General features: G+C 38.9%; 1 protein-coding gene and 2 non-coding genes across 3 annotated transcripts in view; 2 read left to right on the plus strand and 1 right to left on the minus strand.

Moving 5' to 3' along the window:
* Nucleotides 1-27,569, plus strand: part of LOC126108570 (uncharacterized) — a 195,973-nt gene that overhangs the window by 143,125 nt on the left and 25,279 nt on the right. Inside the window, exon 7 of the mRNA XM_049913861.1 lies at nucleotides 22,236-22,273. Coding sequence (XP_049769818.1) covers nucleotides 22,236-22,273 — 38 coding nt within the window. The remainder of the gene's footprint in view (nucleotides 1-22,235; nucleotides 22,274-27,569) is intronic.
* On the minus strand, nucleotides 6,430-6,503 carry Trnat-ugu (transfer RNA threonine (anticodon UGU)). Its single transcript has one exon. It is a non-coding gene; the product is annotated as a tRNA-Thr (tRNA).
* Trnat-ugu (transfer RNA threonine (anticodon UGU)) lies at nucleotides 7,302-7,375 on the plus strand. Its single transcript has one exon. It is a non-coding gene; the product is annotated as a tRNA-Thr (tRNA).

Here is a 27,569-nt window from a genome sequence, read left to right on the forward strand (position 1 = left end):
CAGTCCTGCAGCCAGAGTCAATGTGTGTGGAGCACAGCCTCAGGTCAGCCATCACAGAGCACCCAGAGTTCCCCCTACTGTCCTCCCAATCACAGTCCCCACGTTTCTGGATGCAGGTGTGCACACTGTGTCCAATTTTTTGATTGGTATTTTCGGTCATTCACTAGGTGGATACCAGGCTGCAGATAGGTAGCTGCCATTGGTCATATTTATTATACTTCTTGTCTCCTTATCTACATACAGCATTTATCCCTCCCTGTCCACCACCCTGCTATCATATGACACAGCATGCCACAATAACAGTGCAGAAGTTTGGGGGAAGGGGGAGGGGAGAATGCAGTTGTTTCTCATGCAAAAGTTACTAACTCATGGCGGCACAAGTAAATCCAGATGGTACCAAACACAGCAACAAATCAGACATACTGGCATAGACTGTCTGAGTAAAGTGCTGCTCAGCCCAGTTTCTATGTAATCACCCAGCCTCAATGTAATCAGTGGCCACTTGTAATCATAGCTTACAACAACAGTATCACCTTACCACAGCTCCAGCTATGTGTTAATAGAACAGTTATTCAGATCTTTATATCAAGTTAAAGACAATTATACTCTGATGTGAAACTATCATCCTGTAGTGCACAAAGTGATAAACCCTTTGACCATCTCCTGAAATAATCTAGTTGGTACAGTACACCACAGGAACACTGTAACATAGTTCCTTCTTTCAGCAACTCCACCAATTACAAAATGAAAAATATTGATGTGAGTGAATTCTTCATTTTTTGTTCTGTGATCATGTAATGGAGGAAAGAAACCTGGGTTGGATGGAACATCTGTACTATACATAACAGATTGTGTGAAAGAACTTGCTCCCATCAACCAGTGACTTATCACAGGTTTCTGAAGCCATAAATGCCTTCAAGTGATTGAAAAAACACACAGATCAATTCTGTTTACCAGGAGTATCATCAGACATGCACATAATTAAAGGCAAATAGTGCTCACACCAATCGCCTGCAGAATTATGGTTGTGTTTCATGTCCTTGTGTTATGACCATTTTAGAGAACACACCTTGCTCTATCCTTATTCTAGAAGTGCTCTCAACATACAACCTTGAACAATTGGTTAGAAAACCAACTCGAGATGGGAACATATTAGACATCTTGGTGACAAACAGACCTGATCTTTTTGAGGAAGTTAATCTATAAGAAGGTATTACTGACCATAATGTTGTTGTGGCTTCTATTCGCTTATGGGCAATTCTTCTGTGGCAGGATCACTGATATACGAGCATGACACCTGATTCTGGTGATGCTGGTGCAGCTCAGAGGAACCATGAATGATACAAGATCAATGACCCAATAGTTGTGTGATGACACCATGCTCCCAATGCTGTTTCTTGTCATAACTTCGTACAGCAGCTGAAATTTTGTCTGACGTGGTAGAACGAACTGTTCCTTTGGGAGCCACAGATGATGCAACAGGGTACAATGACCATGTAATAATTCTGCTGGTGACTTCCCATGGCATAGCAAGGATCAGCAGGAGGAAAGAAAAATGTTTAATACTTGCTTCTGTGTGTGGGAGGAATGAAGTTTCTCAATGTAACTTTTGTGCATTGGAACAAACCATTCAGCTTTGCCATTAATTTAAGAGTGAAAAGGAGTAGTAGTGTGTGAAGTATGCTGTTGTCCACACAGAAGTGTTAGAATTTGGCTGGTAGGAATTGTGATGTGTTGGCAAAGACAAGGACCTTGGAAAGAACCTTAGATAGATAAATAGATAGATAGAGATAGAGAGAGAGAGGGAGAGAGAGAGAGAGAGAGAGAGAGAGTGTACAAAGCTGTCACAGTACTAGGAGTAGTAGTGGATGTTAGGGGTGCTACAGACAGACACTTGCTGTATACATCTACCACCAGTGACCATCTTGTGTTCCAGAACCAACCCCCAAAATCAGTATTGATGTGCTGGTGTGGTCTGGATGGATATAGCGTCTTGAAAAAGTGTTGCAGCATAGTGCATTGATACTTTGCGCAAGCATTGCAATGAGCTGAATCTGGGCATCCATGCCCTGCCCAGTACAATGGTGTCAGGCAAGTTGCTTTGTGTGAACTATGTCCCACTGTCCTTGGCACAATAAAGACAAAACTTTCTGCCAGAGGGAATGAGGAACTGTGACCCTTGCATTATCCTTCTCTGTATGTAGAAGCAGGACACCTGACTGCACAGATAGCACATGATGATGCAAATAGAAGCAACTTGCCACTAGGTGGGGAATTTCTTTCAAACTACAGGACCACTCATGGTGGAAATATAGTGAAGTACTTGAAGAGCTGGATAAGAAGCATTTGCTACACCAGTATGCTGAAAGTCAATAGGAGAATTTTGAAGAATTTCAAAATCGTGAGTAACAGTTTGATGACATGATTTCTCAGGAGAATCAAATGCTGTTCAGTACCAGCCTGTAACCAAGACAACAAGTCTGTGTTATAATGTTGTGTAGTGGCCTGTGCAACAACTTGTATTGATAACTAGAAAATAAGAGCCCAACATTGCAGTTTTTTTGCCTACTGTGATGGGACAAGCTTGGAAGAATTGAACAGTCATCAAAAGTTTGTGATCTGTAATCAAAAAGAACTTCTGACACTTCAAATATTGGTGGAATTTGGTAACACCTTTGCAGTAGTTGATCAGGGGCAAGGTACTTTCAGTTTGGGGGCATCTGAGAGTGCTTGGAGATCAATAAAATGAGAATGATGTAAAAGACTGATGGGTGTTCATTCCAGAAAAAACACTGCTAAGGGGATACAAGCTGTACCTAGGATGCTACTAATAGACTGAGTGCCTATAGCCCAAAACAGGGATGCAGGAAACATGTCTGCTTGTTTGGTGTTTGGATTGGAACCTGTCTGCCAAGTGCGAGAACAGTTGGTCCCTGCTCATTCTTGCCAGTCTGCTCTGCAGTCCCCAAGTGACCACTCGCAGCTCTCTGACTGGTTGTTGGAAGGACTTCTATTAGCATACTTGTAACATGCGCGTGGGGCACATAATACTCGTTAAAGCCTGTACTATGGTAAGTGAGCGGGGTTCACCTTATGAGAGAGGATTTTTGTATCGACTGTGTGTACCTGAATGATGGCAAATCAGACTTACACTCACTCTGTAAATACAGTGATCCGTCAAGGAAGTTCAAAATGCAATTACACGTCAAGATGGACCAAAAGTAACACTGAAGATGCTACCAATTTGATGATAATACGGTTGCCAGCCTAATTAGGCATTAACTGAGTTTCTTCCCTGTACAAGTTGGTGTATATTCATGCAAAACAACACGTAGTAACACTGTATAATATAGTAAAATTTTAGAACCAGAAAATCTATTGAACTGATAGTTTCACATTCTATACTGATATGGAAAAACCATGCATACATAACACTACACTATAATGTATACTATAAAACCTCGTACCGTCTATTGATCTGATTAAAATCGGGCATAGGTTACCCTAAAAATAGTACTTTCGAGCCACACACAAAATGTCAATTTTAATAAAGATTAAACACTGATAAATTTTGGCTTTTATATTGACTTTAACTTTTGCTGGTCAAACCAATTTAGAACACTTCAGAATTCAAATGAATAAAGGGGGGGGGGGGGGACCCTGAAACTGTTATGATCACTATATTAAAAAAATTGATTACTGAAATTATCATGCGTTCAAGATTTCCAGTATATGAATTACTACTCTTTTTATATTATTTACTTCTCATTTAATTACCTTTATATCTGTCTCGAAATAATTAAACTTCATTACTATATCAATATTAAAGTTATCTTTCAACTTCGTTAGACCTTCGTTATTCATTTACTGGTTCATTAACAAAACAGTTCTTTAAACACCATTCTAACATAACTAGGTCTGCAAGTAATTATTATTAACACAAAATTTAATTTTTCATTTCGGGACACTCGGATTGCACAACATTTTGAAAGGACCCTGTCTAGGTTAGTTGTGAGGATAATTAAATGAGGGGAAAGTTCTGGTAAAATTTAGGTTATTATTGAACAGTTCACCCTATGGTCCATACGAATACAGTACTAAAAGTTTCAACCTGCTTGTATTGATGTGGCGATTGGCGAGCGACGAGATGGCGAGGCACAGAACACACATACAACCACAGCTATGGCTCTTGACGTATCGGCACTTTAATTCTTCTTAGCATCGCAATACTTTTCCATTTAGTGCCTATGGAATTTTGACATGCTGTGTGGGTGTTGGAACAGCGTACCTGAGGCTCAGTGAAACTACGTCTTCCAGGAGGGCCTCCTCGCTCTAGAAGGTGTTGCTCAGACCAATGCCAAACTCCAACTACTACTGCTGAGCCCGTTGTGCCGTGCAGTGCCCGTGCGCATTTTCCCGCGCTCACTTGCCATCCACCTTTTACCGCTCCCTGACAGGCCGGCTATTCATCCGAGGTTTTGCATTCTACACATCCTAACACATTGCCTACGTATGGACCAGACACACAATTACAATTTTAACATCTTACAACAGTCTCAACATTTGTTACATTTCAATTCTATTACAATATTGCTTGACATTTGACATAAACATTAATCTTCACATTGAAACTTGTTTACAGTTTTCTTAACACAATGGCATGAAACAAAAAACAAATGAAATCAGAACATCAATTACACTAGTTTATCGAAAAATCAGATGGAAAAAAAATTTACTTATATGTAGAATAGTACAGTGTCATTGTTGTTGTTACATACTTCTGTCAGTGACGCTCTGGCATTGTGTTGCCTTGTCAGTACCATTGCCTGAGGGAGTGATTTGCATGTGAACTAGGCATGTGTTGGTGGCATTATCCAGCAGTAGACATGTCACACTGGCCCAAGGCTTGTCACAGTTTTGCAGTGAAATGCAGTTCCACAATACAACAAACGAAACACAGAAAAATTAAAATGGGAGTGAAAATAAATTTTTTCTCTTTCAATCTATCAATTAACCCTCCTCTGCCCCCCCCCCCGCCACCCCCCCACACACACAGTCGATAATGGTGAGTGCCTTTTTTTCAAGTTGACTGTAATTGCACTGTGCTTTGTTGAAAGTTTCTGAGGCAAGAGTAGTGCATCCATCATATAAACAGATTCTGTAGGAGAGCATAGCTCCAATCCCATTAGAAGCTGCATCCACAGTTAACACAACAGGCTTAACTGGATCAAAATGAAGAAGACAATGTGCCCTATAACTTCTGAAATACGTCCTGATATTCTTGGGACCACACACTTTCCAGCATAACTGATTCAGCATTTGCAATAAACTTCACATACTATGTGAGGTTTCCCATGACATCCTGTAGTTCTTTAATGTTATAGTGTGGTGACAGATAATTTTTCACAGACAAGTGTGAATTAGCAGGATGAACATCCTATGCATTTATAACATGCCCTAAATATTCAAGTTCTTTGTGGATGAAGGAGCACTTTCCTGTGCTACATTTCAAACCAGCTGCTGCAAGAACCTGAAACCAACCGTCTAAATTTGCCAAATGTTCAAAAGGTATATGACCCATGACAACAATACCATCAAGATAGTATGTACATAAAGGGAATTTGGCTGTTAATTGTTCCAGGAACTGTTGAAATGTAGTAAGAGCTCTGCCACTTCCAAACAGTAGTGTTAGAAACTGAAACAAACCCAAGTGAATGTTGATGACAAAATATTGCTTGGACTCCTGATTTAGTGGTAACTGTTAAGTATGCCTCATGTGTATCAGTCTTAGAAAGAAATCTACTTTGTCCCAATCTATCCATTAATTCCTCCAGTCATGGGAGAAGAAATGAATCCACGACAGTTAGAGAGTTTACTGTTGCTTTGAAATCAGCACACAGCTGTAAAACTCATGACTTTTTGTGAATGACCAAGGAGGTGCCTGCTGACTTGCTTGTATCACCCCATTGCCCTTCAATTATTGTAGTTCCTGTGCAGCCTCTCTAGGTATTTTGTGCGGGACCTGTCTTACATGAAAAAAATCATATTTGCACACTTTGTTTAGCTGGAATGTACTCTTCTTTAGCCCTTCCTAATTCTGGTACAAACATTTCACTGTACTTTTTACACAAGTCACAAAAATTAATATGAGGCACTGAAACACTGATTTTAATGTGTTGTGTTGTGTGCACAGGATGAAAGAGTCAGACAAGTCTAAATGAAAAAATGTCTGCAGTATTTGTGGAACATAGCATATGAAATGAAGAATAATTTGTATTTACTAAGATGGTATCTGTTCATTCAGACATGTTGGAAAGAACAGATACCATCGGTGACCATGCAGCTCATTAGAATGAAATTACAATGAAATGAACACCCATAGCTGCTTACAGGTGTTGACATACATCAATGGGGACAGATGAAAATGTGTGCCCCGACCGGGACTCGAACCCGGGATCTCCTGCTTACATGGCAGACGCTCTATCCGTCTGAGCCACCGAGGACACAGAGGATAGCACGACTGCAGGGATTTATCTCTGGCACGCCTCCTGCAAAACCCACATTCTCAACGTATTGTCCCGCACTACATTCGTAGTGCCCCCGCCCATTATACTCATTACTCGCGGTGCGTTGCCAATTCCCGTAAGAGTTCGGGCACTGATTGTGCATTCGCACAGAAGAAGAAGATGGTGAAGTGGCTGATGAGCCTTGACTATATATTTACTAAGATGGTATCTGTTCTTTCGGACATGTCGGAAAGAACAGATACCATCGGTGACCATGCAGCTCGTTAGAATGAAATTACAATGAAATGAACACCCGTAGCTGCTTACAGGCGTTGACATACATGAACAGGGTACAGATGAAAGTGTGTGCCCTGACTGGGACTCGAACCTGAGATCTCCTGCTTACATGGGAGACGCTCTATCCATCTGAGCCACATCTGTCCCCGTTGATATACGTCAACACCTGTTAGCAGCTACAGGTGTTCATTTCATTGTAATTTCATTCTAACGAGCTGCATGGTCACCGATGGTATCTGTTCTTTCCGACATGTCCGAAAGAACAGATACCATCTTAATAAATATATAGTCAAGGCTCACCGGCCACTTCACCGTCTTCTTCTTCTGTGCGAATGCACAAACAGTGCCCGAACTCTTACGGGAATCGGCAACGTGCCGCGAATAATGAGTATAATGGGTGCAGGCACTACAAATGTAGTGCGGGACAATACATTGAGAATGTGGGTTTTGCGGGAGGCGTGCCAGAGATAAATCCCTGCAGTCGCGCTATCCTCTGTGTCCTCGGTGGCTCAGATGGATAGAGCGTCTGCCATGTAAGCAGGAGATCCCGGGTTCGAGTCCCGGTTGGGGCACAAATTTTCATCTGTCCCTGTTGATGTATGTCAACGCCTATAAGCAGCTACAAGTGTTCATTTCATTGTAATTGCATTATTTGTAATTTCATGAAAAGTTCCTGGCAAACTGTACACTCTTGGTACTGGTATTTCATGTCTGTTATATGCAGACAAAACAGAAGTAGGCTCCTAGAGCCCAGGTCTACTTATCATTTCATAGGTTTCTTTCTTGATCAAGGAAACAGATGCACCTGTGTCTAATTGAAACTATTGTATTTTGAGCCACTCATAACTGGCCAAAAGTTTGTTTTCCAGTATGTAAGCTACAATACATGTCTTGTGTGAAGCGGGAAAGCCTGCTAAAGTAGGCACTGGTTGTATTTTCCTGGATGCAATAATATGTACCTGCTGAGAGCCGTGCTGTAGCCTTGAGTTACAATGACACTGTGAACTGCATGTCTGTAAACATATTGTCCCTATATGACCTTGCTTCTCATGAACACTTTCAATTACAATGACGAGCTTGTCTACTATGCCTATAAAAACACTGAGGTCAAGGTTCTTCACTTTATTCTGAAGTACACCACATATGCTATGAGACTGAAAAAAAATTATTTTTATCTTTATGGTTAATCTTAATGCTGTTTTTATTCGCTTTTACATTCAATTTAGATTGATTGCCTTCTGCACCATGAACAAGAGAAGTAAATGTAGACTCAAAACCAGCTTCAGTTGTGTCCATAATACTTTGAGATTCAACAATAGACAAAATTGTTTTCAGATCAGAATCTGGTAGTTTTAGAAGAGCAGTGCAAATGTGTGCATCTGACACATTTTAGCTTATTGCAACATGTAAGATAAGAATAGCTTAGTCTAGAAAAATACTTGAACCTGCAATGTCATGTTAGTCCTTTAAGTTCAACAATTCACTATTTTAAAGAATGTTCAGGGTGCTCCTTAAGATGGTAGAATTTAAATCTCTCTGTTGCTACGTGCACCTGAGTGTTAAAGGTCTCATGGTTCGACAGTAATGTAGTTAGTTGTTGGACACTGAGCTGCAGTTGTTAAATCTGCTGTGCCTTAAACTGAACAACTGCATCCAGAGACATTTCTTGTGATGGCTCACATGTGGTTAAACATCGTATGTTAAACAGAAAGAGACAAATATGCATATATGAATGCCAACACAATTAGCAGTTCATGATGAACCACAAGGTAATCATGCCAAGTCTTATGCACTGAAGAAAAGTGCGCCCTAAGCATCACCATTTGACAGACAAAAAACTCTGAAGGGCCATCATCAAAAAAATGGTTCGAATGGCTCTGAGCACTATAGGACTTAACATCTGAGGTCATCAGTCCCCTAGAACTTAGAACTACTTAAACCTAACTAACCTAAGGACATCACACACATCCATTCCCGGGGCAGGATTCGAACCTGCGGCCACAGCAGTCGCACGGTTCCAGACTGAAGCGCTTAGAAGGGCCATCATCATCAGCATTGTTTGTGTATTGTTGTATCTGCTCTACCTCCTTCTGAAGAAATCTAGTTGCTACAGTACACCACAGTTTCATAATGAAAGAGTTTCAGAAGACCAAATTCAGTATTTCGGATCTGTGTATTAGCTTCAGTTTCAGTGACCATAGTGTCTCTGCTGGTTATTTCAACCCACTTATTGATTTTGCAAGATAACTGCCCTACTGAGAAAATTTACTCATGATGTGTATCATCAGTATTCTTGAATTGATACAAGAAAGACCCAGATGACAAAGTGTGGCTCGTCAATCATAAGGATTGGTCAGAGTCATCTATCACAGGGCATCTGGCCTAATAATGGAACTAGCTGTCAACAACAGCTCGTCAAGCCATCATTAATTACATACGTGAATTGTCATCATCTCCGTTTCCCTGCTATCCAACATCTGGTCGGGTTGGGGAGCAATGGTACTTCACCTGTAGTACCATTTCATATATATAGGCTATTATTACGATGGGGTCACCACTCCTAAAGGCATTTGCACCCCCCTCCAGGAAGGAAATAGTGTACCTCAACTGTCCGCATCTAGAGTAATCTGTGGAATAGTGCAAATGTGTTCAGATGTCTGTATACCATGTAACTGAAGCGGACCGTGAGGACCAGCCCAGTATTCACCTAGTGGGATGTGGAAAACTGCCTAAAAGCTACATCCAGGCTGGCTGGCACACTGGCCCTCATCGTTAATCCACCAGGTGGATTTGATCCGGGGCTGGCATGCCTACCCGAGTCCAGGAAGCAGCGCGTTAGCGCTCTCAGCTACCCTGGCATGTACATACATGAATATTGGCATATATTGCTTCAGTTATTGTGTAATTCAATAATTTCAATAAAATTAACAAAAATTCAGTGGAAGCAAAATAATAAGAAATATACTCAACACAGTGGTGAAATTTAGTTGAATGCTGTATGCAGTTCACACAAAACACTAAACATGATGTCCATATGTGTAATTATTAAATGTGTATAAGTTTCTGCTGCAAGGTTTAAGACTTGAAATCATAGCTAAATACAATTAACATTGCATGAAGAACGAATAATATTTGACAAATTTCCCAGTTAGATCAGCTAGTTTGAAAGAACTATAATCCAAATCCTAATTATGTCACTATTAAAGTCATCAGTAAACTGCCACATTGACCATCAAACATCAGCACAAAATAGAGCTGACAAAGTTAGTCTCCCATTCATGAAAACACATAATACTTGAAAGCAGTGTCGAAATTTCTGGATCCCCACATGCTGCTCAAAATTATGTCACCTGTAAAATTGTTGGGTTGAAATGGTGCAATTGCGTGTATGCCCAGAGACGAAGTTCATCTTGTACTGAAACCTACCCATACACACCACTACCTGTCCACAAGCCCAGACAGTGTGATACAAACAGACTGGTGAAGACAGAAAGGCACAGATCCATTGTGTATTTAAAACATTGAGAACCAAACCAAACTAGTATCGTTCGCAACATCTTATGAAATTACGTTAAAATTACTGTCATTGAAAGTAAATTGTTTTTCTTAAAAATAACATCTCAAAACAAATGCGTCCCAGTGCTATCACTTTCCAGCCTTTGAAAACATTCTAACGTAAATGTCATGATAGATATGAATAAAAACATGATATGGCGAAGTCGTGCACCACTTTCAAATCGGAAAATACAACTGAGTCTTTCTGTGTACTCATATGCCGGACATAAAAAAAGAGTACAGTGTTGTGCTCATCTACATGATACTCTTGATTATTATGTGGCACATACCAAATTTGAATTACAGCCAATTTAACTGTATGCCTGGCCCAATCACACTGCATAGTACCTAATTTGGTATAGAGACAGCTTAACTCAAATACACTTAATGAAAGGGTGAAGCTATAGCATAACACATGCTGACATGTTGGCATACATAATTGTGAAGTCCATGTAACTACTCAAGAGGACGTCGTTATCAGGAGAAAGAAAACTGGGGTTCTGCGGATCAGAGCGTGGAATGTCAGATCCCTTAATCGGGCAGGTAGGTTAGAAAATTTAAAAAGAGAAATGGATAAGTTAAAGTTAGATATAGTGGGAATTAGTGAAGTTCGGTGGCAGGAGGAACAAGACTTTTGGTCAGGTGAGTACAGGGTTATAAATACAAATTCAAATAGGGGTAATGCAGGAGTAGGTTTAATAATGAAAAAAAAAAAAATAGGAGTGCGGGTAGCAACTACAAACTGCATAGTGAACGCATTCTTGTGGCCAAGATAGACACGAAGCCCGTGCCTACTACAGTAGTACAAGTTTATATGCCAACTAGCTCTGCAGATGGTGAAGAAATTGATGAAATGTATGATGAGATGAAAGAAATTATTCAGGTAGTGAAGGGAGATGAAAATTTAATAGTCATGAGTGACTGAAATTCGACAGTAGGAAAAGGAAGAGAAGGAAACGTAGTAGGTGAATATGGATTGGGGCTAAGAAATGAAAGAGGAAGCCGCCTGGCAGAATTTTGCACAGAGCATAACTTAATCATAGCTAACACTTGGTTCAAGAATCATGAGAAGGTTGTATACATAGAAGAACCCTGGAGATACTAGAAGGTTTGAGATAGATTATATAATGGTAAGACAGAGATTTAGGAACCAGATTTTAAGTTGTAAGACATTTCCAGGGCAGATGTGGACTCTGACCACAATCTATTGGTTATGAACTGTAGATTAAACTGAAGAAAGTGCAAAAAGGTGGGACTTTAAGGAGATGGGATCTGGATAAACTGAAAGAACCAGAGGTTGTAGAGAGTTTCAGGGAGAGCATAAGGGAACAATTGAGAGGAATGGGGGAAAGAAATACAGTAGAAGAAGAATGGGTAGCTTTGAGGAATGAAATAGTGAAGGCAGCAGAGGATCAAGTAGGTAAAAAGATGAGGGCTAGTAGAAATCCTTGGGTAACAGAAGAGATACTGAATTGAATTGATGAAAGGAGAAAGTACAAAAATGCAGTAAGTGAAGCAGGCAAAAAAGAGTACAAACGTCTCAAAAATGAGATCGACAGGAAGCGCAAAATGGCTAAACAGGCATGGGAAGAGGACAAATGTAAGGATGTAGAAGCTTATCTCACTAGGGGTAAGATAGATACTACCTACAGGAAAATTAAAGAGACCTTTGGAGAAAAGAGAACCACTTGCATGATTATCAAGAGCTCAGATGGAAACCCAGTTCTAAGCAAAGAAGGGAAAGCAGAAAGGTGGAAGGAGTATATAGAGGGTCTATACAAGGGCGATGTTCTTGAGGACAATATTATGGAAATGGAAGAGGAGGTAGATGAAGATGAAATGGGAGATATGATACTGCGTGAAGAGTTTGACAGAGCACTGAAAGACCTAAGTCGAAACAAGGCCCCGGGAGTAGACAACATTCCATTAGAACTACTGACAGCTACCATCTGGTGAGCAAGATGTGTGAGACAGGCGAAATTCCCTCAGACTTCAGGAAGAATATAATAATCCCAATCCCAAAGAAAGCAGGTGTTGACAGATGTGAAAATTACCGAACAATCAGTTTAATAAGTCACAACTGCAAAATACTAATGCGAATTCTTTACAGACGAATGTAAAAACTGGTAGAAGCGGACCTCAGGGAAGATCAGTTTGGATTCCATAGAAATGTTGGAACACGTGAGGCAATACTGACCCTACAACTTATCTTAGAAGAAAGATTAAGGAAAGACAAACCTACGTTTCTAGCATTTGTAGACTTGGAGAAAGCTTTTGCCAATGTTGACTGGAATACTCTTTCAAATTCTGAAGGTGGCAAGGGTAAAATACAGGGAGTGAAAGGCTATTTACAATTTGTACAGAAACCAGATGGCAGTTATAAGAGTTGATGGACATGAAAGGGAAGCAGTGGTTGGGAAGGGAGTGAGACAGGGTTGTAGCCTCTCCCCGACGCTATTCAATGTGTATATTGAGCAAGCAATAAACGAAACAAAAGAAAAGTTCGGAGTAGGTATTAAAATACATGGAGAAGAAATAAAAACTTTGAGGTTCACTGATGACTATGTAATTCTGTCAGAGACAGCAAAGGACTTGGAAGAGCAGTTGAACGGAATGGACAGTGTCTTGAAAGGAGGGTATAAGATGAACATCAACAAAAGCAAAACAAGGATAATGGAATGTAGTCGAATTAAGTCAGGTGATGCTGAGGAAATTAGATTAGGAAATGAGACACTTAAAGTAGTAAAGGGGTTTTGCTATTTGGGGAGCTAAATAACTCGTGATGGTCGAAGTAGAGAGGATATAAAATGTAGACTGGCAATGGCAAGGAAAGCGTTTCTGAAGAGGAGAAATTTGTTAACATCGAGTATAGATTTAAGTGTCAGGCAGCCTTGTATGGAAGTGAAACATGGACGATAAATACTTTAGAGAAGAAGAGAATAGAAGCTTTTGAAATGTGCTGCTACAGAAGAATGCTGAAGATTAGATGGGTAGATCACATAACTAATGAGGAGGTATTTAATAGAATTGGAGAGAAGAAGAGTTTGTGGCTCTACTTGACCAGAAGAAGGGATCGGTTGGTAGGACATGTACTGAGGCATCAAGGGATAACCAATTTAGTACTGGAGGACAGCGTGGAGGGTAAAAATCGTAGAGGGAGACCAAGAGATGAATACACTAAGCAGATTCAGAAGGATGTAGGCTGCAGTAGGTACTAGGAGATGAAGCTTGCACAGGATAGAGTAGCTTGGAGAGCTGCATCAAACTAGTCTGAGGACTGAAGACCACAACAACAACATGTAATTCCAGCCAGTTGAATGGTTTTAATGATGTTGTCAATAGCCTGGATCAGGTTATGTCCCAGGCAAACCATATCATTGTGTGTTCAATAAATAGTTTGACATATGATTTTATGTTTTCCACAGTTTTGCTTTATCAGTAGTATAATTTAAATGCTTTTGCAAACATTTCTTTAAAAAAAATGTAAATCAATTAAGAACTATGCAGTGCTGGATTGGAACTCGCAAAATAGAGATGCACAGTTTGATGCATGTGTGTCAGATACAGTTTAAGTGTTTCCTGTATGATACTGAAAGATAGTATTTCTTAGCTGGAAAGTGACACATTGACAGTTAGCCATGCATCTGATTTTCTTTAGACTTTTTGTTAATCATTCAACAAAATTTAACCTTTGTTTCTTTGAATCCTTCTCTTATTGCTGTCCTTCACTGTCTTTGGCTGCATTGTGTTGTTATTTGTCAGCAATTATATGAGTATGTTTACAACTGTGATAAATGTTCTCTTTGCTTTCCTAGCAGTTTCCAAAAGTGTTATGAGTGACAGTGGCTCTTTACTGTCCTTCAAATCATTGTTAGACTTACATATGTTCAGAAAAAATTGTAAAATATTTTTGTATTTTATCCATAGTTGTTCCACCTGTTTCAGCACCAAAGACTCACATTTTATAGTGGCTTTTCAGTTAACCTGCAATTTGTTACCAGTCACTTGCTAAGCAGTTTTCCTATATTTCTTACATTCTTGTCAGTATCTATAGCCATTAATGCCATTAGAACTTTATGCTCACTGATTCCCTCCTCTGCAGTAAGTGGATTGAAGAGTTCAGTTCTGTTAACTAAAATGTGGTGTAAGACATTACCAATAGATGGAATTTTCAGCCGTACACTATGCAAATGTGCCTGTCATGGAACATTTTCAGTTGCTTCACTGCCCCATTTTTAGGTATAAAATTAAGTTTCCCCTTGCTACAGTATTATAATCAGATTTACCTGTGATATAGTAATGTGATATATTTGCTAGTGCTTGTGCCCTGAAACATTCTTATAGAACCATGTATCCAGGGAAGGTTATCCTCTTGCGGTATTGCACCAGTGAATAGAACCATCTCCTTAAAGTCCCACCTTTTTGCACTTTCTTCAGTTTTAATCTACAGTTCATAACCACTATCACTAATCTCGTGGGTGCTCCATAAAGCAGTTCCAAATCCCAGCTTCTTTGCAGTACAGTAAGAGTAAAGCACAGACAAAGATACAGTGAAAATGATTAAAACAAAGGTGCATGTAAAACATGAAATATTCAGTACACAATGTCTACAGTAGAAGATGGTAATACTGAAACTATCAACGTTTTCTTCTGTATTTAAAACATTTATCACAGGGAAAAATAAATAATAAAAAAAATATGTAAATAAAACTAAATGTTATGAGTGTACATTGTTTTCTAATATAAATTGATCCCACATTTGGGAACAATTTTTTCTGGAAAATTGACAATATTCTATTTAGTCTAATGAAGAACTATCACAAGAGTTGAGTAAGAGGTAATAAAGTCTCAAGAATGCGCTCTCCCATGTCTTAAATCCCATGTTGCAGAACCTGTTAGTGCAGCAGTGGGTTCCACCATGGATTCACTTGATAATTATTTGATAATTTGAACCAGCAAGATTTATCGGCACAAAAGAAACTTATTTTACAAGAAACACATTGTGAGAAAAAGTGTCCTAGGAAGAGTTCCGCAATTCTCCTTGCTGCTTCAAGTTATGATGGTCTCTCCTTACTGGAAAACATTTCTAATGGACAGCTGGTGATGTGTGGTTTCTTCTTCTTCTTCTTCTTCTTCTTCTTCTTATGAGGGACAGAGCCATCAGAACAAAATTTTGATTGTGGTTTGTTTTTGTCTTTCAGTGTGTAAATGTTTAATGTTCAATGTGGAAAATTAATCATGGGTAAGTTAGATGCCAGACTGAGATGAATTAAAAGAATCCTCAGGAAATGTATCCCCATCAACAAAGGAGGTAACTAACAAGACATTCATTCTACCAGTACTTGAATATTTATTGCCAGTCTGGAATGCGTATCAGATAGAATTGATTGATGAAGTAGAGAATATCCAAAGAAGAGCAATACATTTCATTCCAAGTTCATTTACAAACTAAAACTTTGACGGAACAGGCCATGAAGGGCCAACAGTACTGACTGGCCGATATATCATCCTTAGCCCACAGGCGACACTAGATGCGGATATGGAGGGGCAAATGGTCAACGCACTGCTCTCCTGGCTGTATGTCACTTTACGAGACCAGAGCTCCTACTTCTCAATCAAGTAGCCCCTCAGTTTACCTCACAAGGGCTGAGTACACCCCACTTGCCAACAGTGCTTGGCAGACCGAATGGTAACCCATTCAAGTGCTAGCCCAACCTGACAGAGCTTAACTTTCGTGATGTGATGGGAACCGGTGTTACCATTGCTGCAAGGCCATTGTCTGAAGTTAGTAAGCACAGAAGTAGTATGGAAATGCTAAGCCAACTACTTTGGCAAACACTGCAACAGAGACTTTCTGTGTCTTGGGGTGCTTTACTGATAAAGTTTCAAGAGCATACTTTTCCTGAAGAATCAACCAATATATTGCTTCCTCCAGTGTATATCTCAAGAAGATAGCAAGGAAATAAAATTTGAGAGATTCTAGCCCACACAAAAGTTTACCAGTCACACAGCACAGGGTGTGAAGTGGGAATTTGTGGTTTCTCCACTTACATGTCAGTTGTGCAGTGAGCTGACTTCACTGTCATATCCACTGAATATGTGCAGGATGTAGGCTATGGCAATGGTAGGTTGACAGGAATTATGACCATGGAAGAACAATGGATACATGCCCAGAATGCAGTGAATTTTCTTTGCAATCATGGGGGCCACGTATTTCGCAGACATGATGAAACAAAAGTGAAAACAAATGGAGAGAGCCAAACAAACTTCCACACCTCATTAGTGGGGAGCTTACATTGGGACCAAAGCACATTGTCCCCAGCTCACAGAGACAGAATCTAGGAAATGCACCTGTACTGAACAGTGTCTTAGCTTGCACTGCTCTTGCTTTTTGCTGCCTTCCACCCGTGCATCCCACACATTGCCAGGATTTTGCCTATCAGTATGTATGTATGTACGTACACCAGAGGACAGCAGACACAGCTAGCTTGTGCCAGGTGTGAGCAGCTCTGTTCCATTCACACATTTCTGCAGCACGACTGCCACACACATCCCCTCCTGGAGAGTGGAGCTCAGGAGCTGTGAGAAAGCATTGGTGTCTAGCCTTCGGCTGGCTAGTGTGACAGATGTTTAGATTTCACATGCATCCTAGTGATGTTAGCAGGCTGAAGAATGTGGCTGGCTGGCACTGTCCTGTTATCTTCAAAGTTCTTGTTGAATCAGTCAGCTTGGCATTCGCAGTGTCAACTACTAAGTTATAAAACTTGAGGAAATCCTCTCCCATGATTGGGGCTCCTTCACATCAATTACAGTGAAAGTCCATGTAAATGTGCAGCACAGTCCGAGGTCCAAATTTTTGTGATGTGTGATATATGTTTGTATCATTGAACTGTTTGCCATCTTAAGAGACAGCACCTTGGCCTTTTGGCAGTCTCTTAGTGTAGATTTGTGAGGGGGGTGGGGGGGAGTGGATAGATTGGGACTCATATCATCTAGGTACTTCACACTGCCAGCCTGTTCCATTATGAAGGAACCCCTTGATTTTCCACTGCAGCTGGATATGCCTAGGCTAGTTGCAACTGGCAGTTGGGTATGAACAGGGAGGCTGACAATTTGTCACTTGCCATGATATCACCAAATGCTGCTAAGCTGCTGCTTTGACATTTGTCAGGGTACTGCCAGAGTGCTGATGCTGCAGTGACAATTGCGCGAACTGGACACCGGTAGCTGGATGAGCTGCTGCTGCAGTGCTTGCTGTTCGCTAGTTGTGAGTGCATCAACAAGTTGACCTTTGTGTTGTGTGCTGTCATGTAGATGGCCAGATTGTGGACTAGTTGGTGCAGATCAGTGTCCATTGTGGTGTTCGCAGGAAATGTGTGTCACCGCAGGGAGAAATTTTTGCCTATTAGTAAGTATGTGTGCCAAGGGATACCTAATGTAGCTAGCTTATGCCACCTATGAGCAGCTCTGGTCTGTTCATGCATTTCTGTGGCACAGCTACCACAGGTGTATAGCTGTAGATGTGGAACAGTCCCTTGCATTTGATGTCATATGCAAATGGCTGGTTTACTATTAGTGTCTTTAAGTCTGAATGCATGATGAATTTTCATTTTTCCAAATTAATTTTCAGCCCTACTGACAAAGACTTGACTGATCTGTTCTTTGAATGAGATTTTATTTGCTCTGTTCAGACTGCATAAAACAGTGTACTTAACTGTTGTTGGTGCTCTCCAGGGTGGCCATCAGATTGAGTAAATTGATGACCGTAATGAGACAGTAATTGTAGTCTTATATTCTGTTGTTCGGTAACTATATCTTTCACCTTACTGTGAGCCTAAGTACAGTTCTGATAACTTATTAATACACTCTCACCTCACTGTCCTTTATATTTGCATCTACATAAACGAGAGAGACTGTGAGTAGCTTGCTGTAATTTGCTTGCAGTACATATAGTATCATTGTGCTATGTTGCAGAAATATTACAAACATGGCACCACTGTTTTTTTCTTCAGCTAAGCCTTTGTTAGTTTTATGTTACTCTTTCATCCATTAACTTTTCTGTGTTCGCAGTTTTGCTGTCCAATTTCTTGCTTGTTTTTTGATACTGTTTGATCTTTGAGATGTACTCACCTCAAAATTTTGTTTCTATTTTCAGGTCTGCTGTTAATTTTTTGATTGCTTATGCCAGTCTCTTCTGAGCCTTCATGCACTTTCCTAAGCCAGCTGGCTTTTTCTTTTAATTTTTAAAATGCTGTGCAGTTTTTTTGTCAGTAAACTAGAATCCATTCATTCAGTGTGCCTGTAAGAAATTAGTCCTCTTTCCATAAATGTGTCTCTTTGTACATGATTGTATACTTCTGTGTTACTTCTTAATTTTAATTTTTATGCAGTTGTTCTGTTTCATAATATTTTCTTTCTTTTCTCTAATTTATTCATTTTCTTTTATTGACCCTAAATTTAGGTTTTCTGTTGCATACCTTCAATCTGGCTAAATGACTGCCTTGTTGTTATGAATTTTTGCAGTTTCAGAGAAGTTTGTTTATTAAAAACATAATTTGTTAAGTGAAATGCAAAGTCCATCTCTTATAACCTTGCAATATTGCAGTACCTGTGTTGTTGAGAATTATAATGCAATGTTCCTTCAGACATACATTCATGCTTGTACAGAGATACATTGCATAATAATTCTGAACAACACAGGCAGTGCAATATTATATTTATTTGCCAACACCAGGCAAGAGACTTTCAATTAAAATGTCTCCCCTGTATGGGATTATACATAATAAACATACAAATTCAGGTTGTAGACATGTTTCATGGCACTTTGGGTCTGGCTGTGGAACATGCTCGACTAGCCTAACGGTAAGGTGAGCACTCACGATAAGTGGGAAATCTGGGTTCAAGTCTCAGTCTGGCAGAAATTTTCATTGTCATCATTCCATACAGCTGATGTTTGCTCATACTTGCAACTGCTTTTTCTTTTTTTCCTCCATTTGGCTGAATAACTTCTCATAGATAATTAAATTTGTATTTTTCTGATTTTCCCAAATTTTATGCTTGATTTGGATGTTGCAGTCATGTTGTCTGCTTTTCAAAGGTGGTTTGTAGTTGTTATTTTCTTACTGTTTCTGTAATTATATCTGTTTTTGTGCCTCCTCTGTGCCTCTGAAATTTCTAAATCATCTGCAGACTATCAGCAGTCAGTTTTGAGATTATCAATCTTCCAACCATTTAGTTTTTGCTTTTGCTATTAGAGTCTGACAATTACCTCTTTTATTCTCTGATCACTTTTCAAAGTACACATTTAAACAACAGTGGAAATAGTCCATCATTTTGTCTAATGTCTACCCTAATCTCAAAGGAATCTGACATTTTAGCTGTGATTTTACTTTGCATATTGTATTTATTAGTGTTCTTTTAAGGGCTCCTTTATTTTCTTATCTATTTAAGATTTTGGAAGAACTATGAATTAGGTTGATCTCTCTGTGGAGTCTTAAGCCATTTTAAAATTTACGGATTACACCAGTGTTCTTTAGGTCTTCAGGCCTTGCTTTCATATTAGCTTGTGTTTATTGATACTTTAATTACACAACTTACCTCTTCCAAGCACTGCTTGATATCCTCCTGTATTTTAGAATTTATGTTATTGTATTATTTTTTGCAGGTGTTTTAAAATCTGTGGAATTCAGAACTGTTTATTTTTTTAATCATTTTATGCTCGGTTGTTTCTTGGACTACCTTAGAGCTATGCTAAATTCCAGTATGTCTTGTAATTCCCCAAAAGTAAGTAATTTATCAAGAAAATATGGCTAAAATTTTGCAGTTGTCTCTGTTGTTGATGCCGGGTCATCGCCTTCATTCCTAAAACAATGATACTCTGACTAAAATTTGGTTACTTTCTTGCTACATAACTAATAGAAGAGTGTACTGTTTTTCCTTGACATACTGATCAGTCAAATGTAATTGTTCTTTCTCCAACTTTCTCTTAGCATTTCTGGTGATTTTGTTTTATTTCATATATGATGTGGCTATATTCTTCAAATAGTTCTTCCTTTTTTTTAGTATAACATTTTTGCAGGTCTGTAGTCTTTCTTCAAGTAATGTCATTTTTCATTGTCCACCATGTTTTCTTAATATGTTCGCTTTGAAATCTTCTGCTGCACTGATTAATTCCTCTTGCATGTCTTTCCGTTTTCCTGAATTCATTTTTGTCAGGCTCTTGATGAATAGTACATTACTTTCTTTAAATTTTAATGTGTCAAATCGTTTAATTTTTAGAAATACATTTTTCTATTATTCTTGGACAGAAATCTTACTTTTATTATTGCAAGGTGATCCATTTCTGATTCTAATTTTCGATCTTTTTGGATTTCTCCCTGTTATTGTAACATAATGTTCCTTAAATTCTCCAGTCATGTTACTATGTTGCCTCCATTTTAGTTTATGGTATTTTTTTTTTTTACTTTATTTTTGTATAATATTTTCCACATAGCTGTAACAGTATTATCCTGTGTGAGTGTCTTTTCCTTACTATTTTTCCTCCTTTTTTGTATGCCCACAGCTATGAAAAATGAAAATGTTTTCACTTTGAACTGTTATTAAATGTGAAACTTCCTGGCAGATTAAAACTGTGTGCCCGACCGAGACTCGAACTCGGGACCTTTGCCTTTCGCGAGCAAGTGCTCTACCAACTGAGCTACCGAAGCATGACTCACGCCCGGTCCTCACAGTTTTACTTCTGCCAGTATCTCGTCTCCTACCTTCCAAACTTTACAGAAGCTCTCCTGCGAACCTTGCAGAACTAGCACTCCTGAAAGAAAGGATATTGCGGAGACATGGCTTAGCCACAGCCTGGGGGATGTTTCCAGAAATATCCCCCAGGCTGTGGCTAAGCCATGTCTCCACAATATCCTTTCTTTCAGGAGTGCTAGTTCTGCAAGTTTCGCAGGAGAGCTTCTGTAAAGTTTGGAAGGTAGGAGACGAGATACTGGCAGAAGTAAAGCTGTGAGGACCGGGCGTGAGTCGTGCTTCGGTAGCTCAGTTGGTAGAGCACTTGCCCGCGAAAGGCAAAGGTCCCGAGTTCGAGTCTCGGTCGGGCACACAGTTTTAATCTGCCAGGAAGTTTCATATCAGCACACACTCCACTGCAGAGTGAAAATCTCATTCTGTTATTAAACGTATTTATTCACTATTGTAATTTCTACTCTTCTGTCATTCTCAAGACGCAGCACACTCTAAGTCGTATGAATTCACAACTGTTTGTTTTATGACGACACTGTCCTCATGTTAACAGTGATATTTATTTCATATGTATAAGACATGCATGTCTGTTGCCTATCAGATTCACTTCATATTATACCTTTAAATTTCCTCTGTGGGTGCAACTGACCAGATGTTTTAACTATGATGTTCCTTTAAGTGAGCTGTCAGATTAGAGCAGCATAATATTCAAAATTGCTGTTGTGTGATAATACATTTAATAACAATTAAGCTAGAAAACTTTTTCATTTCTTCTCTTTACCAGTTTACTGATTTTACATTTTTCTCTTCACCTAACTCAATGCACATGACCGATGAGAGATGGATGTTTCAGGCCACTTTTGTTTTTCAAGTATAAATAGGAAGTCTGGTTATGATTTAACCACTGGTTTTGATAGTTATTTACTTTGCTAAACAAAAATTGTTGAAATAAAGTGTTAATTTTTACTTCATTAAAATTTTCTTCAATAACTGCTACATTTACTACAGCATGTCTGCATTAACGCTGTTTCCAAGCACTATTTCAAATAATCAAATGTTAATGGACGTTTATAGAATTTTATTTATTTACTGTTTTATCACTTTAAAATCAAAGCTATTTTTTTTTTTAAATTTCAGGTGGCAGTCTCAACAAGGAATGTATCTACTACTACAAGGTAAATTTCTATTATTCTCCACAGAATATTTTGAGCAATATAAAATTTTGTTTACTCTGTGAGAAAGTAAAGTAAACAGTAATCCCAAGGGACTAAAAACTGGGAGTACAAGTATAAAACTTTTTTTGGAGTATAGATTTTTCTATGCATTAACCATTCACATAATATACATACATAAGTACTTCAGCAAAACTATGCACATTGTCATAGCAAACACTGCAGTACCTCTGTTATCTCAGAAGATTAAAGTGAAGGTTTATGGTGTTACCGGGTACATCAAGCCTGTTTATAACATTAGTTTGCAATAGTAACACATACAACAAATGTGAGAACTGAAAAGGTTTATTTATTTTACTTGAAAAAAAGTACTCCCAGATCATTTTCTAGTGATAAATATCCTGTATATTAAACTGTCATATACAGGAAAGAAAATTCCAGCTAAGTTCCCAGTGTAACATCATAGATTAAGGGTCGACCTGCGACAGCAATCGCACAACTTGCGTACGGGCCACTAGACGCCGCCGCGAGCGCTAAGAGTGCATTGCAGTCACAGGCATGCGTGTTGCGTACGGGCCGCAAGGTGCCGCCGCGAGTCCAACCGTATATAAGTGCCGACGGAGTTTGGCCAGTTCTCATTTTGTTGGCATCTCATTTTGTTGGCATCTCATTTTTGCCTATTCTCTTATTTGCTTAGTTGCTTAGCTCTTATTCATGTATGGCTCATGTTATTGTGCTCTCTTTCAGCCATTCTGATTGTTTTGATTTACTCTCAATTGAGAAGTGCTCATTTTGCCATTTCACTTTTGCATATTTCTCATTTTGCTAATAATATACTCCTTAGCTTTTTACAGTTGAATTGATTAACATAGTCTCATGTACTGTTTGTTCATTTCAGCCTGTTCATATTTTGATGTTCTTTAAATACTGTAATAATTATCGGAAGCATTTCTTCCCTTAAACTTGTGTAAAGTATTCTCGATGTAGAATTTGTTCTATGACACAGGTGTAAGGTTTTGAATATAAATTATATACGAAACTGTGCTTTAAAAGGAATTTATTTTTTCAGTTTGTACTAGATCAGATGACAATTTTGTGGTATGAGGGAGAAATGAGAGGGGCGAACCCTTGGAAATAGTCTTAAGTGATCCCCTTTAGAAATAAATATTTGTGTGACACTGAAAGACTTGACACTGTAGGCACCAAAAATTTATATGTCACATTGACCAGCTGTAAATGTTTCAAATGTTGAAACAAAGCGTTACAAAACGCCCAAAGTGTGTAACATTTCTTAGTGGGTAGACAAAATGATATTGTCCTCCTCACATTGTTGTGCATGTCAGTCAAAACTGTTTATACTTCAGGTTCTACCAGAGCACACATCACTGTCTGCATTAATAAAGTCCTCAAAATTGACGCCAGGATTTGCAGTGTTTTACAGAATATTCCATTGTGTGCTGAAATGATAACATTGTCACCATCTAACTCATCAACAGTTTTAGGATCTTTATGTTTCCAGGCATTGCAAAAACAGGTCTGTATGTGTTATGATGACTCTGATTTCCAGGATGTTGAGCTAGCTTTTATAGCATACAGTGAAATCTTGATTGGCACTTCCATTTTACAGCAACACAAATTGCATTCTCCCACAATGAGAACAATAACTGCTTCATTCAAAGGTTGAAGGTGACTTGGTGTACTTGGAGGTAAAATGTGAACCTTTACATTTGTTAAAGTGAAAACAAGGAAGTCACTCAATGATGTGTCAGTCCAAGTCTTCTTATAGTGAGAGTAGATGCAAGGTAAAGCATAGATGTTTATGTTCTTCAAACAGTGGTTTCTCAGAGTTACAGATCACAAAAGTATATTATTTGTCTCTGTCCCATGGATTACATACAAGTACAATAGTTAAATATTGTTAACTGCACGCTCCACTATTTTACAAGTCATGTTTTATTTCCAGGGGATGACTTCGGAAAAAATAACCAAAAAAGCCAAGTTTTTCCCTATGTCACAGATATAAGATGAAGCATACTTTTCACTCACTTGGTCAAATTCATGAAACTAGTTGTTTGCCCCCTTCATCAACTTTGTTAACTTCACCATAAATCTTAATGATGAAATTTGGTTTACCTTTTGCAACCAGTATAGCCAACTGGCAAAACAATTGAAATCTTCAACATCTAAATTTTTTGCGGCCTCATTTCTTTTGACTGAATTATAATTCCACTTAAATGTAGATTGGAAGTGCACATGTAGTTGAATCATTCTAAAAGTAAAGTTTCAGCATCTTCATACATAACACTGTGAAGTTACTTACATTTGCACCTGTAACCCAGTATAGCAGCATTAAGAACTTTTTCCTGACCTTTAAGTAGAATAGATAATGTATATTGGCTAAGTCTAAATGTTTTGGTGATTGTGCTGTTCTTCAATACACCATGAGCCACTTCCCACAGAATTTTAAGTTTTGTAAGGAGATCTATGCTTTCTGCTTCCTCGTGGCCATGACTACCCTCGTACTGCTTGTAACTTAATATTACTAATACTAGCCCTCTTTAAAGACTGTAAAAGCACATATCAACTCAGAATTGCACTTATTAATGGGGTTTAGTTTTTCCATACTTTTTGTGTCATAATTGTTGTCATTGTTGATGGTGATTGTTGAGCAGTGTTACTCACACAACTATGGCAGAGAAACAATAGAAAAAAGAGAGAAACCTTTGTCAATTCAGGTTAAATGAAAAAAAATTAGTGATGCAACTAAAAACAGGTTCATAATTCATGCTAACTGAAATTTGTATTAACCAATGAAACTTTCTATAAGATCATGTATATCACTGCCAGAACAGAAATTCTGCAGGTGTTATGTGAGAATTTGGCTTGAGTGAGCTCACCTTAAAAGAATGTGTACTGTATTTGAAATATAAATTGTACTTTCATAATTGTTCATTATTATTGATATGCAACAATATTACAAGGCAGTATAGTCTGTAATGCATTATAGACAACAGCTAATTTGTGGCTCTGTTCCTTAATAAAGGGAGTGAACTTCTAATATCCTCACTGGAAAATGAAACTGCAGCTGAAATGTCAGCAGTTGAGTAGTGCCAACTGATTATCATATGGAAGTCACTGAAATTCAGCAGATTCAATTTGATGGTTACAAGCTATTGTCATACTACTGTAGGACCCGTAAGATGAAATGGTGAGTGGCTGTATATTCAAACATAGGAGTCCTTGCCCCATCGGAATAATGAGCATAGTGTTGATCAACTCTTCGGATATTGTGCCACAATAATGAAAGGAAACTCACAGGCATTAATGCTGGCAGTTTACAGTATATCTTCAAGAAGTATGTTGACTTACATAAAGCAGCTGGAGACATCTTGAGTAAGGTTATAAAAAATTAAATGGTGAATTAACTCTTCAGGCTTTCCCAGTGAGATCTTGACATGTGGAATAATCAATCGGGTCTACTGCTGGATGTTTGTGTTGCTCTGGCACAATATTTCGGCCACGTAACTTGTTGCCTTCTTCAGGTGCTACCTGAGACTGCTGTATTGGAGGATCTTGTCCATTATTTATGCCCAGAGGGCACTGGGCACTGTGTTTGCCGTCCGCACCAACCTGGTGCTGCTTGTAAGGTGTTGTCTCTTCCCCAGTGCTCCCTCTTACGTCTGGAACCGACTTGGTCGCCATCTGTGGCAGCTCTCTGAGGCCCGTCGTGTCCGGCCCCAGACAGCTGCCACGACCACAGATGGTGGATGAGCCAGGCGCGGACATCTGTGGGAGCACCAGAGAAGGGCCGAAACCTCAGGAGCAGCACCAGGTGGGTGCAGACTGCGAACAGAATGCCCGACAGGATGCGCCTCAGAGAGCTGTCACAGATGTCGACCCAGTTGGGCGCGGACTTCGGAGGGAGCACCGGGGAAGAGACAACACCTTACTAGCAGCGCCAGGTGGGCGTGGACAGCAAACAGAGTGCCCAGCGCCCTCTGGGCATAAATACTGGACAAGATCCTCCAATACGGCAGTCTCGGGCAGCACCTGAAGAAGACAATGTGTTATGTGGCTGAAATATTGTGCCAGAGTGACACAAACAGCCGGCAGTAGACCCGATTATTCCACATGTAAACTGATGGATTGTTTGTAGAGACTTTAATGTCAATTATCTCTCAGATAGTACTAACTGAGAACACTTGAAAATCATTGATGATCAACTTTAGAAATCTGCTGCAGTAAAATTCCCTACAGGTACTCTTGGGCACCATGCTATAGCTATTGACAGTTTGTTTTTGGACCACACAAACTTAGGTGATTTAGTGGCAAAACAAATCATCAGTAGTTTATCTGGCCATTACAGTCAAATGAATACTTATCAGTTGGGCTCAGATCAAATGAAAGGATTGTCATCACACAATCATAACCAATGATTGAATGCCAGTAATTAGAGTGATATTACAGGATGAATAGTATGAGTAGACTATAAGGCAGACAGTGTGGACAGAAAATCAGACATTGTGTTAACCATTTTCCCAGTCTTTTCATCCCCCAAAAAAGCATAAAATTGGAACATAGTATCCTACAACTACAAAAACTGTGAGTCAATTATATTTGAAAACATTACAGGAGATATCAGTGATCCAAATGTAATATTTGAAAATAACAATGACTGTCTAAACTGCAAGGTACATTATTTGAAAAGCAAGTGGCTTTGATCATCACATGATCGTCATCAAAACTGCAGCTGTAATACAGTACAAAGATATAAATCAGAAGAATCCATAAAAAGAACTTAGTTTCAAGCATAAAATTTCAAAATGTAGATATACCTATTTTGATGGACTGTGTGTGTATGGAGCAGGATCTGCTGAATGATGACAGTCAACTGCAGGAGAGAGCAGTATAGCTATATCATAAATATTGGAGGCTCTGCCTATAGCTGAGAGCAAGAGGTCTGCATTAGCCAATCAGGTATCAATCGAGAGAATTATGTACCAAAAAATGTATTTATTAGTAAATATAGTAAATAAAATTTCAGAATCACATAAAATGATTTTACAATAAAAATAAACATCATAATTTTTTCTGTTTTTTTGTCACTCCTTAGTTGCTTCAAAATTAATGGAAGTATGTTCCAGCTCTGTAACTAAATGAAATGCAGTTCGTTTATTGCCATACATGTAGCATCTTCAGTGGCCTATAATACATGTTTCTTTTTATACATATAATAAATGTATTATGCAGTGGTTATAATGAGTTACTATGTTACACTTTTTCATGTTTTTATCTTTTT

Source organism: Schistocerca cancellata, chromosome 11 (assembly GCF_023864275.1).
Source record: "Schistocerca cancellata isolate TAMUIC-IGC-003103 chromosome 11, iqSchCanc2.1, whole genome shotgun sequence".
Taxonomy (NCBI): Eukaryota; Metazoa; Arthropoda; class Insecta; order Orthoptera; family Acrididae; genus Schistocerca; species Schistocerca cancellata.